The 17397-nt window shown below is 37.5% G+C and overlaps 1 protein-coding gene across 2 annotated transcripts in view; it reads right to left on the bottom strand.

Annotated features, from left to right (window-relative positions):
* The window catches only part of scube3 (signal peptide, CUB domain, EGF-like 3), a 100599-nt gene that overhangs the window by 65094 nt on the left and 18108 nt on the right, over nt 1-17397 (bottom strand). For both annotated transcript variants that reach the window (XM_007560823.2, XM_007560825.2), the window contains exons 2-3: nt 9161-9283; nt 2400-2525 (exon numbers count right to left, since the gene is read on the bottom strand). In XM_007560823.2, the coding sequence (XP_007560885.1) occupies nt 2400-2525; nt 9161-9283 (249 nt within the window). The remainder of the gene's footprint in view (nt 1-2399; nt 2526-9160; nt 9284-17397) is intronic.

Here is a 17397-nt window from a genome sequence, read left to right as displayed (position 1 = left end):
AACAGAAAAGCTTCGTACGTCCTTTCTGAGTTCAAAGTGCACCAAAACCACAAAGAGCAAAGCAATATAGAGATCAAATCAATGCAGCTCTGTGGAAGAACAACACGGGGTAATGCACTTTGAAGATTGCAAACGCGAAACCGAATTAACTCTTAGGAATCAGGTGTGCCTCTCCTGCTTTGGGCTCCGAGGATCCAACCTTGTGTGGGAACCAGCTGCTTAGGCTCTCTATTCCCAGGCCAAGGAATACCAAACTTCTCTCAGGGGCCAGAAAAGAGCTTAAAGCAGGAAAAGGAAGCCAGAGCCTTAACATGAAACCTCTGCTACACCGCTTCCTCTCCTCACTTGTGTTTGTGTTGAGGATTATTACCTTAGCAGTGCAGAGCGCAGGTATTAAGGAACTAAATTCTGAGGAAAAAGACACTTCTTTAAAGTTTTTTTTTTTTTTAGCTATTCTGATGATATAAATACTAAATTTAAATAATAGATGGATAAACAGACTGCTTGATGACTGAATGGACAGATGATGGAGATGATGGATACTCAACATAAGGGTCGTTTTTCATTACATGTTCCTTCAATCCTTGCATAATATCAATGAGTTAGGTGTAAAGATAAGGTGTAGGTTTACCAATTTGACAGAATCAAGATTCCTTTGGAGAAAAAAAAAATGGAAGGACTCAAACTTTATCTTAAAGTTTTTCCATAATGGTTCGTGCACTTTCCGCTACGAGCTACTTCCAGCAGTCAACACACCTTGTGCTGCTGCGTCACATGTGATGACTCTCACACTCTGCAGAATATCTCAAGAATTCCCTACTTATTTGGCCAATCTATTTAAGATGCAAAACTTCCAGCTGCACTTTGAATGTTATTTGCTGCACCAGCCTGCGCGCTTCCTGCTGCTGCTCCTGCTGCTGCTTCTGACCCTCCACTACCCCAGCATCCCCCTTGGGCTCCGAGATCAGACAACTTCTCCTCACTTCCTGACATGCAAAAAACATTGTCAAGCAGAAAAGGGCTCGTCATCAAATATTGAGCAGCACGGCGTTTATGTGACAAGAACCTGGAAGCCGTTGGATGACAGATGTACTGAACGATTTACACGCGAGTTGTCTGAGTGAAATCACGTTTACGTAAAAATATAACAAACATTCCCACGGCTTGCGCAAGTTTCACTTTGAGAAATGATCAAAGGGCTTGATAGATGCAACTTTGACGCAGCGGCCGGACAACCACGGATTACAATTACACACCTGCACGCAAGGCAGTAGCTGATCCATGGTACGACAAATGATCCATGAGCCGCTGGACGCTGCTGCTAAATGACTTGGAAAATAGTCCCAATTTATACTGCAGACACAAGAGATGAAGATAGAGGGAGAGAAAGGCGAAAGCACAAGGGAGCCAGGGGTTCACAGTCAAGTCAGGACAAGATTATTACTAATCTAAAAATGCATTTTCCATTCCAGCGTACCTTAATCCCAGCCTTACATGGGTAAATGTGGGAGTAATACAAATGTGTTGCCAGAGTGCCCACACATTAAAGCTTTTTACACTGAATCACTGTTAACTGTTGATACATTTTTCAATCATCACTTGAACTCAGAGCTAAACCTGCTGTAACAAGACGCCTTTTTTCCTCCTCAAAGAAATCAAAGAAGACGCTTCATGCTGAAATAGCAGCCTGGAGAGAGATGATTTCTGAGGAGCAGTGGGTTTGACTTGGGGGTTTCAAAGCAAAACAAAAGGAATGTAGGGTGGGGGAACGGGAAAGAAGGAGCAAGACAGAGACACAGGATGGGGGTGGGTGGATGATGTCTATGTTAAGCAACTAGCAGCAGCAGCAGCAGCAGCAAGGGAGCTGTATCCCCCTTAATTTCACAACCGTTTAAGCGTTACAGGACCTGTGTGAGGCCAGGTTGAACGGCACACTGGTGAAATTTTACACCATGGGAAAAATCGGCGACTCACGGCTCGCTCTGAGCTCTCAGCTCAGCGTAAATCTTTTCATAATTTTTTTTCTCCCTTTCATCCTGCTTATTATAAAAAAGGTTTCAATTTTCGTTTTTGTAAAAACATATGTGTAGAATAACCGCTCCTCTAGCAAGGAAGTAACAGATATCCGAAGCAGCAGAGTAATAAGAGTTCAAACCAGCCTTCAGTCATACATCACCATTCCTAAAAAGACCTTGGGCATGCTGAAAAAAACAAGCTATACAGACTTAATGCCCAAATCAGACCCAGTGTGATGCGTATTCTTAATAAATATTCTCCTAGCAAAGGATTTTTCTATGACAAACTTCAGCTCTACAGTTAAATCATTTGACAAAAACATACAGAAGAAAGGCTGCTGCTGCTGCTGCTGCTGCTGGATCTATGCAAGCAGATTTACTCACCGAGACAGTTGTGCCCATCATGGGCCAAACGGAAGCCGTCGTAGCATGTGCACCTGTAATTTCCTGGGATATTGATGCACTCATGGACACACCCTCCGTTGTACTCAGTCGCGCACTCATCGACATCTGCAGAGAAACAAAAAAACAAGAAATAAAGATGTGAACATGCTTACAGTTGAACTCAGTTATTCATACACCCCCAGATATGAATCTAAATGTTCATTCAAGTGTTTTTTTTTACAAAATGAAACTCTCAAAAGATAACAGAACAGAAGTAGGAGCAAATTGCACAATTACCGTATATGTGTTTTAATGCATAAAAATGTCATGTTAAGCTGTATTATACCTTAACCTTTAATTTATTATGTTTACACTCAATAATCAATGAAAAATCTTTATTGGAATACATCAATGAAACATCTTTTAAATGCTGACTAATTTTGCCTACTAGTATTTGAACGATTTATCTCTGGTGAAGAACTTCAGTGTCTTAGAAGTTGGATTGTTCCCCAATCGTCACCATCATATTTTGTTCCCTCCACAAATTCTCTATCAGATTCAAGTCAGGACTCTGGCTGAGCAAGTCTAAAACATTATTTACAATAGGTTAAATTAAAAGTCACTTTAAACCTTAAATCTACAAGGGGATGCATAATAAAATGCATAATAAATAATAAAAATAAAGTGTTTTGAGAAGAGCAACATACAACTAACAAAAAAAGCTCAAATTCAATGAAAAACAACAAAAAAAGGAAAACTATTTGTGTCATTACTGTCATGCTCTGAGCAGTTCTTGACACTCAAAATGTATAATTGTGCATTTAAAAATATGATTTAATGTTAAATGTAAGTTTCATGACATTTACTGCCTGATTTGAAGTTCAAAGATAAAAATGCAAGAAAATTTCAAACTAAAATTGCAAAGCAGAACTTTCACAGAAAGCAGCAAAACAGAAACTTGCAAAAGCTGATGCGTGAAAAAGCTGGGATACGTAGAAACTCAACTTTGCTTTATTGTGAGCAACTCCTTTATTTTATTCAGTCTCATTAAACAGTCAATAAATAATCTCTGGCTGTATTTTACCATCAATATATTTTTTTTAATGTTTGCAGTTTTAAGCGCGATGAGATTATGTAAATATGGAAATATGCACACAAAGAAAGCTGCACTGTAACAGGGAAACAGACTGACACTAAGCTCCAGCTAAGCTTTGATGTTTGCATCACTGAAACTGCAACTTGAAACAGTCAGCCAAAACTCACTTAAATACGTAGATTACTCCAATGCATCACAGAAGCTTTGCCGTATTAGTGACGTTGGTTAAATACAAACAGACATTGCTACATAAAAGCAGCTGGAAAAATAAAAGAAAAGCATTCCAACGTTTTAAATATCACTGACTGTTCAGTTGTGCTGTTCGCACTTTAGATCTCAACCACATATTTATTAACAGGGATACTAATTAGTGAAAATCTGCTACAGCTCCTTTAAAGAGCTGCAGTCGCAAAGAATCCGGGGACAAAATAATCTCTTGATTTACAAAGGATGGTTGAGTGTTTTTAAAGCTAAAGGACATAATGAAAGGTGTTTGGAAGCCCTTTCCATTATAATTCTGTTAGGAACATTCAGACCCTTTGTCTTCATTCGTGTCATAAAGAGACAGAGCAAGTTTTGATGTCATTTCCCAAACTAGATTTTACTAAGCACGGCACGCTATGTTTTCTGTTTATAGCACACTCCACATTTACCCTTGGTCAAGATGTGCAACAGCTTTCAAAACAAATCTGTCTTTTATTGCAGTAGCATAATTTCATACAAAAACATTAGCAGCCCAACTTCTAATTTACCATAAGTATAATTATTCACAGGGGAGAAAGGCCAGCATTAGGAAATAATTGGATTTTACAAAATGGTCAGTGTCACACTTATTTGTATCTCTAATAATTCCCATAAAAGTAATGTGACTGAGCATTTTTTTATACTTTATTTTTTTTAAGTTGATCAGAGTGTAAAGGACCTTTTGATTAGTAACATATGACTTCATCTTTGAAAGGGAAGATGAACCAGATATGTATATACTTAAGCTAATGGTCACTAGGTTGATTCAGGACCCTTCATTTATCATGCAAATATGCACAATGGTGGTAAGAAAGATAAAAGAAAATATCCCAAACTTTGTGTTGGAGAACTGCAGCACACACGCCTTCTTGGAGTCAACAAATCCTCATTAAAACCATTACAACTATCAAAATGCCAACCAGGTGTTCAGACCTGAGACCTGAAAAAACATACTTTCTGCTCTACCATCACAAATGAAAATGTGTGGCATTTGCCAAAACGCTGTGGTGACTTTCAATAGAAATAAATTCTTTGTTGAAGTGAGACTAAAACCAAGCTTGATTGTGACAATCCATCCACATTGGTTTTGACGCGAATCCAAGATTACAACATCCAGAAGCATCTCATGCTCACTGTTAACTGTGGCGAAGAATCTGTGATGCTACGGGTGGAGGAACTTATCAACGCCCAGTAAACCTCATTAGACTATATGGCATTATGAAGTCTGACAAATCAGGTCATTAAAAGTAATGTTGTGGCCAAAAGACTGAAAATAGTTTGTCAAACATGTCAGGAGGCTACTAATCTAAAACATAAAGCCAAATCAATTCAGAACTGGTCAAAATAACCAAGTAGAGGAGAGATTATATGTTTCAATATAAATGTTTTACAGTCTGTTTTACACACATTTTAACTGTACAGTTTTACAGTTAAAATGTGTGAATACTGAACAGTTAAAACAGTTGCAACTCCCTATTTTTGCAGTTCACATATCAAATATACTTTAATATTCATTAACAAGCACAGGGGAAACCATCTTAGAATTACAGAAGCTGACATCTACAGTCTTTTTAATTTCTGTTATTGGGGATACAGCCAATCAGTGCCAAAGTAAAAAAAAAAAAAAATGAATTGCGGATTAATTGCCTTGCAAACGCCAGCCATGATGGTGTCAAGTAGCATTGCACCTATAGTTACTTCAGCATTCCAAGATGAATGTTCCTATGTTCTATGACAAAATCCACAAATAGGCAAGTTTTCTGCAATAAATTGAAGTTAAATTACGCAGAAAAAACTGTATTATCCAAACAAGGCTGTCCAAAGTATTAACAAGATTGGTGTAAAAATTGCTAATTTTGTAAAAACACTTCAAGACTTTGTGTTCTTGCCATTGACATGTTCTGTTTCTGTATTAGTTTTGTCCTCTTTTTTTCAGCATTGTATATCTTTCTTTGTTTTACTTGTACTTGAAAAGGTTAAAAATGACTAAAAAAATAAACACATATTAGCATGAATAAATATACTAAAAGGTCATATTTTTTCTAAAATGTTCAAAATCAGGTTTTATTACTTTACTGAAAGACAAATTTGCACATGACTACCTGCTGTGCAAAACAACATGTAAAATGTTAACTAATCATCTTAGTTAAATTAAAGTAGTGAGCAGACAACAAGTTGTCAGGACTTTGCTGATTTGCTACACCGTTTTATTCAGAGCCATTCATTTTGCATTGAGACAGTATTATTCCAGATGTAAAACTCCAGGAGTCCATACAAATCATCACTCAGCTGGGAAATGTCTAAACTATGAACCTCCAACACAAGATGACTGATTTTAGTGAGAACAAAAAAAAATACATTATGTTGCTCCAAAATGCTATTTCAAGTTTTATACTGTTAAAAGATTTCTAATTTTAAATGTTGAATGATTACATTAAAATGCATTCCTTACAATTCTAAAAAAGTATAAATTTCCCCGTTTTGCTCCCAACCTCCCTAACGAGAACTTCAGAGGAGCAACAAGCTGACGCAAAAAGCTGATTCACCTGCTACTGATGTAACTTGGACACCCGCCACCATTTTTCTGACTTTTATTGTTCAGCTTTAAAAGCCTAACTCTGACAGCCAAGGTTTTATTTTATATTTAATCCCCTAAAGTTTTGACCAAATTCATGCCAAGACATCCCCTTTTCACCTCCCCTTGGAATTTTATTACAGGCAGCATTCTACAAGTATCAACAGCGTTTTTCTAAACACGGGACATTAAAAACCTCTACCATTAAGCAGAGAACAAAGTCAGTGGCAAAATATGCAGCTAGTCATACAAAACATATTTCTGGCTAGGACACTAAAGAGACGGAGCTATTAAAGTAAACAAAATGATTTCACAAGCATGTATGCAGTCAGAAAGGAATCTGGAATGAAATTAGTCTTTGCTTTGTTTTTAATGATGACATTACGGACGAACTATAAATCACCGATAAACTGGAAATATAGGCAGTTGGATGAGATTGAGTGGTTGAAACGGGAAGAAATGGCACATTAAAGAAAAAAATGAGACGGAGAGATGGGAAGATAGGAGACTGTTATGACAACATAAGTGGAGTTATGATTGGTGTTGAGAGGCCTGTATGGGAGCCCAAACAAGGTGGACTGAGAACATAAAATAACTCCATTTAACACAAGGTAGTCCACAGAAAACAGGTCATTCCTGCTGTTAATCCCCTCTTAGAGGACATTTCTCTGAGGGTTTAGATTAATTTGTTGGTTAAATCATTGCAAGTGTTCCCATTTTACAGCATCATGTTGAGGTTACTTCACTTTTCTTTTTCAATCACCATTGTCAGTTTTGTCTGCTTAAAATGAGTAAAATTCAAATGTTATAAATAGGTGGCGTACAAAGGCAGCATTCAGCCCTTTCTGCTCCACCAAACAAGGTTTCCAGATTTTATTGGAAGAGTTATTTTCTAACATTTCAAGCTTGGTTTAGTTTATGTTGTCCTGCTGGAAAGCAAAGTAGCACATTTTTGGGGTCCTGACCACACAGAAAATCCTTTAATAAATAATCTGTACTTTGCTGAGCATTCCCAAACCCTGGTCCATCTTTCTGTTGCCATCGGAGAAAGAAAACTTACAAACATTATGATTCTGTCATCGCCGTGCTCTCATATGTGGAATTTCTTTACGCAGCCGACGAGTGACGGGTTGTGCAGCGCCCCAGGTTTCTGCACATGTGCTACCAACATACAGTGTTGTGTTCATCCGCCTTGAACTTTGCCATAAACCACAGAGTATATCATTAGGACTTTATGTGCTAGACTAACACGGAGCAGTGTATAACTGTTAATGGAAGAAACATGATACACGCTTTTAATGCTTTTTCACAAATAAAAACCTTCAGAAGTCACCAAGTTAGAAAGTAGAGTCCAGCTGAGTGTTATTTAATATCAGTATAAATACATCTGTTCTGTATTTATGGTGAGATTAAGGCTCCATAGCCCATAACTTTGCCTGGGAGATTTGTTAGAGAGCATTAAGGGAAGAACAGCATTATGATGACCAAAGAACACACCAGACAAGTCAGGAATTATTATGTGGAAAAGTTATGGAAACCTAGCCATGCTGTTAAGTTCAAACCTTTAATATTACTCACGGGGAAATGTGATTTAAGGCAGTAGCTATATATATATATATATATATATATATATATATATATATATATATATATACAGAGACAACAGAGAGCCAGAGCTACAGTCGAATGGGTTAGACCGAAACATCTTCTTGTGTTAAAAGTCAAGAGATAAATTCAACCACGAATCTCTGAGAAGACTTCAGAAATGATGTACATAGTCACTCTTTGTACAGTCTTACTGATCTTGAGCTATTTTGCAAAGAAGAATAAGCAAAAAGTTGTCTCTAAATCCTAAAAATACATGTCCCAAAATACTTTGGAAACCAAAGGTATTGGCTAAGTACAAAGTACAAACACATGCCGTATGTTTGAGATTTCCATGTATGACAAGGACTTAAAAGCTATTATTTTCCTTCCACATCAAAAAACAAAACAACAACAAAAAAAAAAAAACTGTGCATCTTCTTTATATTGTTGCATGGCTCACCTCGGCAGAACAGTCAAAACTTGTTGTGAAAGGTGATTCTGCTGTCAGCCAAAAAGGGTTCTTTTATAAGTTGTACCAAGATTTGATGCAACACTTTGATATGTTCTAATTTGATGAATGTTGCTTTTAAATGTTGTTTCTCGCGTCCTTAAGAAGCTCAACTAGCCTACACTTCAATGGAAACTGAAATATTTTACAACAGACTCAATAAAACAAACTTTTACAACCCAAGGCGCAAGGCCATGAAACGTACCCAGTCGAATACATGAAAGAATAATGCTGGTTTAAAACAAACAGTATTGTGAAATATGGTTTTTATAAAGGCAGTAATAAAAATGGTTGGATATAATGATCTGAGGGCTTTGAGCACATTAAAAGAGGCTACAAAAACAAACTTGTTTTAGGCTGAAAGTCCTGCCGCTGGCAGCGCAAATATCCCCGGCAGCTTGGCAGGGCCTCCGACTGCCGTTTTCAGCCGCTATCTTAATTTTCTCCTCAAACATGTGTAGGAAATTTACTGCTTCATTTCACCTTGTCACAAAGGAGCACTCTGCACCTGGCTTCCACTTTCCTCCGGTTGTAGCTTTCTTGGTTGGTCCTCCTCCCTCGTTGGGGAAATTGCGAAGCTAATGAGTTATTTCAGCTGAGACAGAACCTCTTATCAAGCCTGTCACTGGACCTTAAAAGCGTATATAAAGCTGTGCAGGGCAATGCATCGCAGTGCTCTCAACACGCCTCGCAGGCTTGCACAGAGGGTTGCAGTGGTTTAAATCTCACAAATCAGGCACCGTGGGACTTACCTTCACAGTGTTTGCCATCACCTTTGTAGCCAGACTTGCAAATGCATTTGTAAGACTTTGGGGTGTTCTGACAGATGGCATCGATGCTGCAGTTGTCTAGAGCCTCTGCACATTCGTCCACATCTAGGAAAGAGCAGGGAGAAAGGGCAGTAAGGAAGCTGCTACAGATAACCACCGATGCGTGCTGGGTCCAGTAGACTTTTTTTTTTCTTAAGCGCTTGAAGATAAAGCACATCCTGGAAGATGGAGAATCAACAAAAACAACATTCAATAGACATAAATCTGCTGCGTGCGCTTTATCTCTGAATTGATTTCCCCAATTTTTAGTCAAACAAAATCCTACTTCTGAAATTTAGATCTTCTTCAGGTTCTTGCCGCTTTGCTGTTGTCTTGGACCGTCTAAAAAAAAAAAAAGTAAAAATGAATGTATAAACCCGCCAGCTACTTAGTTCTGAAGCTGAAACAGTATTAATTGGAATTGGAGTGAAGATTAGGCTCCTGTCCAAAAACGATCTACCTCTCTCAAGAGGCATCATGTCAGTGAATGTTTCCAGCATGTCATCATGGTGTCATAAGCTAGATTAACCCTGTCTAATCAGTGTGACGGCAGCTCAAATAAGCAGAGGCGGACGATTTTGCACAGTAATGTAATTTCTTGTCTCAAATTGAAACTTCTTGATCAATTCGATGACTTTTGGCTCCGGAGTAAAAGCCACCATATGCAGAACTGAAAACCTCCTCAGTGAGGATATAATGGAAGCTGAATACTTATGTACAAATGAAAACTGAGAAAAAGCCAACTCTTTACATCCTCATATTATAGCTATGGGCTGTTACAGATTCCCATGGTTTTGTAACCTTGAATAAAAAAAAAAAAAACTACAGCATCTACAGCACTCAAAATATTAAAACAAATTTATATCGAATTGCTTTTATTGTAAAGAAACTCAGAAATTATTGCAACTTTTTTTGTTTTCATTAAAAAGACTGAAGTTGGACTGATATTTATAGAGTAAGACAAATATAACAAACTGATATTAGCTGGTTAGTCTGTTCTGGACGTGAGCTTGGATTCATCTGCCTCACAAATATCACCTTTTCAGCTGCAGCATTAAAACTGAAGCTCGCTCTTTATTTCTCAGTCAGAGTCAACAATGTTTCATGTCAGTTTGAAAACACTCTTATAACACAAAAAGATTTGGACACTCCAACTCCGACAACTCTATAACTAAAACATCTAGGACCAATTGTAATCAAAGTTTAATGGAAAACTGCATATTTTATTGCATTTTCAGATGCATAAAGTGTTTATGCATCTGAAAAGATTTATGTAGCATCTCTGAAAGTAAATCAATTGTTTCTACTCACTTAATTTTTTTCAGGAATTTCATGGAGCCAACACTAACCTACTTATCAGCTCATGCATTCCTGTTGACTAATGGATAACAATTAAAAATCATTTTTAATACTATAATTGGCCAGCAGTCTGGGATACATTTCCTTCACTACAATCTTTTATCAAAGACGAATGTTAAATCCATAACTACCCGGAAAGAAAGCATGAGTAGATTATTTTAGCCAAAATCCCAAAGTTGCTCTGGAGAAAAAGAAAATGTTATTAAAACCCTGGACTAATTTGAAATGACAAAAAAGTGAATATAAACAGACAAGAATGGAAATAGGTTTAACCAGAAGCAAGATCAGGTTTGCCTCCACAGAGCTCCTAATCCCCCAGAATCCCAGTTAACTAGCCCAGGTGTTTGGGATTACCCCCCCTGCACACAGGGGAAGAATGGCCTAATAAGGTTTACATAGCTCTCAAAATTCACTCTTATCACAAACCCTTTGCAGGAGTTTCCTGAGCCCAATGGGAAATGACCTACAGCCTAAACCTGTGGGCTTAGCGTATCAGCTACATGGGCCTATTTCTGCACATAAAGCCTGCAGGCGGCGAGGGGAAATGACAAAAACGCAGCAGAATGTCAAGACTTTTTGGAGCTCATGTCAGTGTGTTGATATATCATCACTGACCGCCAATGTCACAGATTTATATATTCAATTTAATATTCAACTCTGACCAACAGCACAACATCTAACTCCAAGAAAATTTTGTACGCATCAGCCAGTAAATGCAATACGGTTTATCAAATGTATTTTAAATTCTTTACCATGACTTTTTGACCACATTCGTTTAAACGACAGCGCACCAAACAAGACTGCTTTGGAGAGCTACCAGAGGTGACTAAACACGGCGTTTTTATGAGTACAGGATGTTCCTGCTAAAGGGTGTAACTGTACATGTATTCATAGCCAAGGTTTTCACTATGGACCTTTCGGTTCGGCATGAATGTGCACCAAAATGATGCTGGGCTTTTTTTAAACTTTAAACCTACACACGCTTCAAATTTGTAAGCTCTGTGTTCAGTCACACAACTGCAAAGGGAAGAGGCGCCACCACATAGGAGCAAAAAAAAAAAAAAAAAATTCACAGACAGTCCAGAGTCTGAGGAGCCCACAAAATTGTGATCTCATCCAATCGAGCGTTTGCAGTTAGTAACAAGTCTTTTACATTGATGTGGACAAATTTTGAACAACTCTAGTTTGAATGATTGTTTTCATTCAGCCACAGTGGAGCGATCTCGAGGATGAACATCCTCTTTAGGGTCGTGCCACAACTCCTCAATTGGGTTCAAGTCTTTACTAGGCCTTTCGAAAGCCTTTCGTTTCTTGAACTAGCGGTGGCTTTGCTTAAATGTTTGGTATAAATGATTTGTTCTATATTAAATGGCAACAGCAACGTGGTATAAAGCAGTGGTCCCTAAACCTGGATCTCCGGGGCCCAATATGCTCTGCTAGAGGCTTTGGCTTCATTTTCCAAAGTAATCCGGAGAGAGGTATCAACTTCTTTTTCGTCTTGTTTTTCACTTGTTAACCTTAGAACATTTCATTTAACAATCACAAGAGAAAAATCCCTGTTTTCCGAACTGTGGAAATTACATTTTATAAAAAAAAATAAAACATACAAATAAAGCCAGGTACAAAAAAAAATAAATAAATACTTTTCAACTCCATGTGCAAATTAAGAGACTTCATGGCTTTAGAATAAATAGGCCTTTCTCTAGTTCCATCAGAAGCTTTATAGATCTGCCTTTTACAGCATTAATCTAGGGAAAGTTTTGTTTTATGGCCATGTTAAAAGTTTTCATTGCAATACAGTGAGGGAGCCACAGGGAGGAATTAGGGAGAAAACCATGTGCAGTTTCCTAATAAGATCTTAGACTGAACCGAGATGCAGAAGTTGGTGTTACTCAATAACCCTAAATTAAACTAAACTACAACAGGTACAGAAATAAATCTAATATTTTATAAATAAATAGAGTATTACCATATCTAAAAGCTTTTTTTTCCCCCAAACAAATTTGGTTCAGTTATGTAGAGTACATCTTTCACCATTTCTCAGAACACATGGTGTCTGCATGGTTAATGCCATATCTCTATGGTATTATCTCTTTTATCATTCTAACCTTGGAAAAGGGTGCATACAGAAGTTAACCATTTGTTTTCTTTTGTCTCTACAATGAAATCCAACCTGACACCGTACAGCGGTGGATCTAAAGTGTTTTCCAATAATGATTTGTGAGTTTATGGTGTATTGTAGTATGTAGCACCGTTTCTGAGTAGGTGGCACATATTTTGCAATTTTCCACAGCTTGTTGCAGGACCTTTGTCAACCTCACATTGATTATTATGGAAGAGGGATATTAGCCCTTTAGCTTGGCTCTTCTGTCCCATCTCATGTCTTCTAGGCTATGAGCAGGGGCACACGGGGTGAGGAAGTATTTTTTTATTTTTTTAATAGAAGAGGTATTAATCACAGCAACATATCTGTCTTACTGTCAGGGTTCTTGGTGCCAAATCTCTGTGGTGAGATTCATTGTTGCGGAAACTGAAAGAATTTGTCTTTTCATCGTGTTATTAATGTTCCCCTCTGGAGAACTTGTTCACTTTATCTTTCTGGTCTGCAAGGACCACTCACATGTTCAAATGCATTCAAAATCTGAATTTGGCATAAAAATTTAGCAGAAGATGGATGAAGGACTCACCTGGAGAGCAGTCTCATTTTTCAGAATGAATACTGCAATGATCGCATAAATATCACAAACTGACAAACACGGACTGTTGTGTATTCAGAACATCCCTCTCCTTCTCTGTTTAAAATTCTAATCGTGTTTGATGCTTTTATTGCCTGTTGGCTGCAAAATAACAGCTCTGCGCTTCAGCTTATAAGAGTTTGGGATGTTATATAACTTCTGTGTTGATGCTTGGCATCACAGAAATTGGAGATAGCAGACAGCAGTCTGTAGCCCATGTAGGGCATTAAATAATACAGCTTCTGTGTTTGCCAACACCACCTGAGCTAGTAAAATCACGCAGCTAACCTTTAATTTATGATTCCTCAGTTCCTTAGAGTTGAAGTGTCTATTTCCAGGACTCAAGAAATAAAACATGGAGTCAACACTAAAACTTATTCGTTCATAACACAAACAACGCAGGCGGATGGAAGACAGGCACACTAACTAGGAAGATAGTTCAAATTACCCAAACACGCATTTTTGTTTCAGAGTGTGGAAGAAAACAGAACTGAAAACACACTTCCACTGAGAAGGAAGGAAAACTCAGCATAGAGAAATGAACTTTAGACAGTTTAGTTACGCGGTTACATTGCTAACCACTATTTCACAGTGCAACCATGCTGTAAATCCCTGTTTCTAAAACTGCAGGAGCTTAAAACTAAATATACGGTGCTGTAAAAAGATATTTGCCAGCTCGCAGGTTTTTTTTCTGCTTTTGCCTTTTTTTTTCCTTACACTTGCATGTTTTAGATCATCAAATTACTTTTAATATCATATTACATCAACTTTGTTCATGAAGCACTTCGCAAAGTAAATGCTGCACATAATTGCATACATTAAAAAGAAAAACATATATAACAAATATAGTATGACTGACAAAAATGAAGTGCAATAAAACAAAACAAAATATGAAAGAACAAATAAGGCCAAACTGTTACTGATGTTGGAAGCTGAACAATAAAAATAGATCTTTAGACAAGTTTTAAAAGCAGGCTCAGAAGGAACCTCTCCAACATGCAGAGACAAGTTACTACACATTCGAGGGGCAACAACAGAGCAGGTGCAGACCCTTCTGAAATTTTCACCTGGACTTCAATACCTGCAGAAGCTGCTGGTTGGCTGACCTGAGGGGTAGAGAAGAAGCTCAGAGGTGCAGCAGGACAAAATCATTAAAACATTTAAGTAAGAAGAAAGTTAATTTTTTCTCTGAATATCAGATCAAATAACCAGAGAATATAAACAATGCAGGTTTCAACTGATAAGAAAATATTTATTCAAAACAACCTGGTCCAATGCGAAAAATCATTTTTTCCCCTAGACCTAAAGTGGTTGGGCCACAACAAAGTACACAAGCATGATTGACAGCGCTAAAACTCTCCTCCTAGTTCTGATTGGTTGTTTCTAGTTAGCACTGGGACAAGGCAGAGAAGCTTGGTTTGTTTTTGTTTTTTCACTGATTATCTGTCTCATACCATCCTGACATGACACATTAACAGTTTTAACAAATATGTAAAAAAAAAAAAAAAAACATCTTTTATAAAGATTTAATGTAAGAACATGTCATACCCTAGTCCTTTTTCTGTCTTTCCTGATTTTTATTCTGGAAATGTATGGGATATAGTAATATTTTTAATTGTATAATATCTATTATACATTGTTTGGTATTTAAGAAAAGTTACAATTTACACATAATTTCCAATAAATTGCCATTCTGTTCAACACAAGTCTAGTAAAACAGTAAGAACCAGAAACCAATAGCTAATGAAAAATCCATGAATCATCCTCATATGAAGAAAATGGTACTGGAAATGAAAAAAGATTCTCCTTTCACTTTTTCAAGAGTGCCAACATTACAAACATGTCAGAGATTAACACAGACAAACTAGTCAATGCATTACTTCAGGCTGTACTATTGCAATTTTTACTATCAAGAGGCCCCAAAAATTCAGCTGAAAGCCTTCATCCAATTCAAATTCCTCCAGCAAGAGGTCTGACGAGAATTGAACGAAGATATCATGTTTCCTCTTCTAGCTCAATTTCATTTGCCCTCTGTTAAATGCAGCATGCCATTTAAAAATCTACTTATTGTGTAAAAGTCTCATAATAATCAGATTTTCTAAAAGTAGAAGAAAGTTTGTTTAGTCTCCTTTGGAGAACCAGGTCCCAGGTTCAGCCTGTGAGGCAGAATCCCTATCTACCTTTAAGACTGCACCTAAAACTTTCTTTTCTTTTCTTTTTTTTTTTTTTTTGACAAAACTTATAGTTGGAGTGACTTAGGTTATCTCGAGCTATGGGCTGGAGGGCATACTACCATTTTTCTCACTTGGCTATCTTGTCCAACATAGAATTTATGCATTAACTGCAGTTATTGCTGCAAGTGACTATGTTTCTCTCAACATAAGCTACACCTTGTCCAGGGTTTCTGAGGTTATCTGTCTCCTATATATGAGACGAGCCATCAACTGAGTCATTTTATTTAACTCTGTCTCATTTTTGCTAGACAAAAGGATCCACTATAGCGAATGTGTCTTATTTCACATCTCTTAGATTAGCACAACTAAAGAGATATTCTCTCTTCATCTGTGTTTCTCTTAACATAGAAAGTTGGCTGCAAAGTTAACAACTAAATATATTTCCTTAGAAAGATGTGATTTATAAACTGAAATCCAGTTGAATTTCCAGTCTATCACTGTAAATAGACTAGAAACGCTGGAAACTAACAAGGACAAATAGAAATTTCAAGATTTGTAAAAACAACATAGATGGACAGAGGACTTCTAATACCTTCAGCAACTAAGATTTTTGATAAAGCTCCACATCTGAAGTACTTCATCTATCTCTTCAGTGCCACTGATGCCAAACGTAATGTTACGTCTTCTGCCTCGTGTTTATCTTTAAATGAAGTACACATGTTGGGTGGTTTGCTAGGACAATTCAGTCTTTTGCATCAACATCTGCAGCATCCACATGGAGCAATAAGGCTGTTTTTTTTCCTAGGTTTACTCATTTGCTTTTCTTCACCAGTCGTTTAGCAACTACCAGAGCTGAACATTTTACTAAGTTATTTGACACTCTATAAGGAGAAGGACCGAGTTTAACAATTGATTTTTCAACTATGGGGCTATTTTGTTGTGCCTTAATTAGACGTAAGAATAAAGAACTGGCTGGGTCAAGCCAATTGAAATTGTTCAAAGTTCCCAGGTTAGTGATAAAACACCTTTGTTAAATGTTAAAACTCCTCTCACACTCTCCCGCTGTCTTTGATTTCAGCCAAGGAAAATCAAATAAATACAACTGAAGAAATGCTGGCCCCATAAACTTGAATAATCCACGTCTGTCAGAGCACTGTTTAAAAATCAAGCCATGAAGGCGACTGGGAGCCTTCCAGCAGACACATGGACAACAAAAGCTACATGTGTTGGTATTGCTGGAAAGCCAAAGAGGCTTTGCCATGGAAATAAACATGTCAGAACCAATACAGCTTTTGCTCCAGTCCAGGAGACGATCCTCTGAGTACAATGTGTTCAGTAATGCTGTTTGGTAATTGACTCATGCGCCGAGATGAAAAGATTGTGTTTTTCATTGAGAGTTTAATTCTTTTGTGTTGAGGAATCACAGTTGTTGGAAACAAGCTGAAGCGGCTGAGAATGAAGTCGGCGCTTTGAGACAAGGATGGATAAACAACGTCAAAACAACTAAAGTAGAAAGACATGTTGGGCAACGGCTCAGATGTTTAAACAGTTTCCTCCAGGGATAGTGTCATTTTGAATATTGCTGCTCTTGAAGTGCTCCTCTGGTTCAGGCACTTAAGCATATTAAAGCCACAAATGGTGCGAGTCTTTGTTTAAACCCACTGACATCCTTGGAATATTGAATTTAATGATTTTGTTGGATGAGAGGAAGTCGTAGAATAATGAAAAACATTTTGCCTGGAAGTGATTCACACATGATGTACTTCTTGCTCAATAAAACTTTAAAATTTGCTGTTAGACTTGCACTAAATCCCTGGACGTACATCTTTTTCCTCAGCAAAGCAGACTGATGACAGTAGGGCAGGGCGTTTTTACACAGTCATGACAAATTAGGACATTTGGTTGGGTTTTT

The sequence above is a fragment of the Poecilia formosa genome, unplaced genomic scaffold (genome assembly GCF_000485575.1).
Source record: "Poecilia formosa unplaced genomic scaffold, Poecilia_formosa-5.1.2 Scaffold120, whole genome shotgun sequence".
NCBI lineage: Eukaryota > Metazoa > Chordata > Actinopteri > Cyprinodontiformes > Poeciliidae > Poecilia > Poecilia formosa.
Note: the sequence above shows the minus strand (reverse complement) of the source record. Positions and strands in the feature narration are given on the sequence as shown.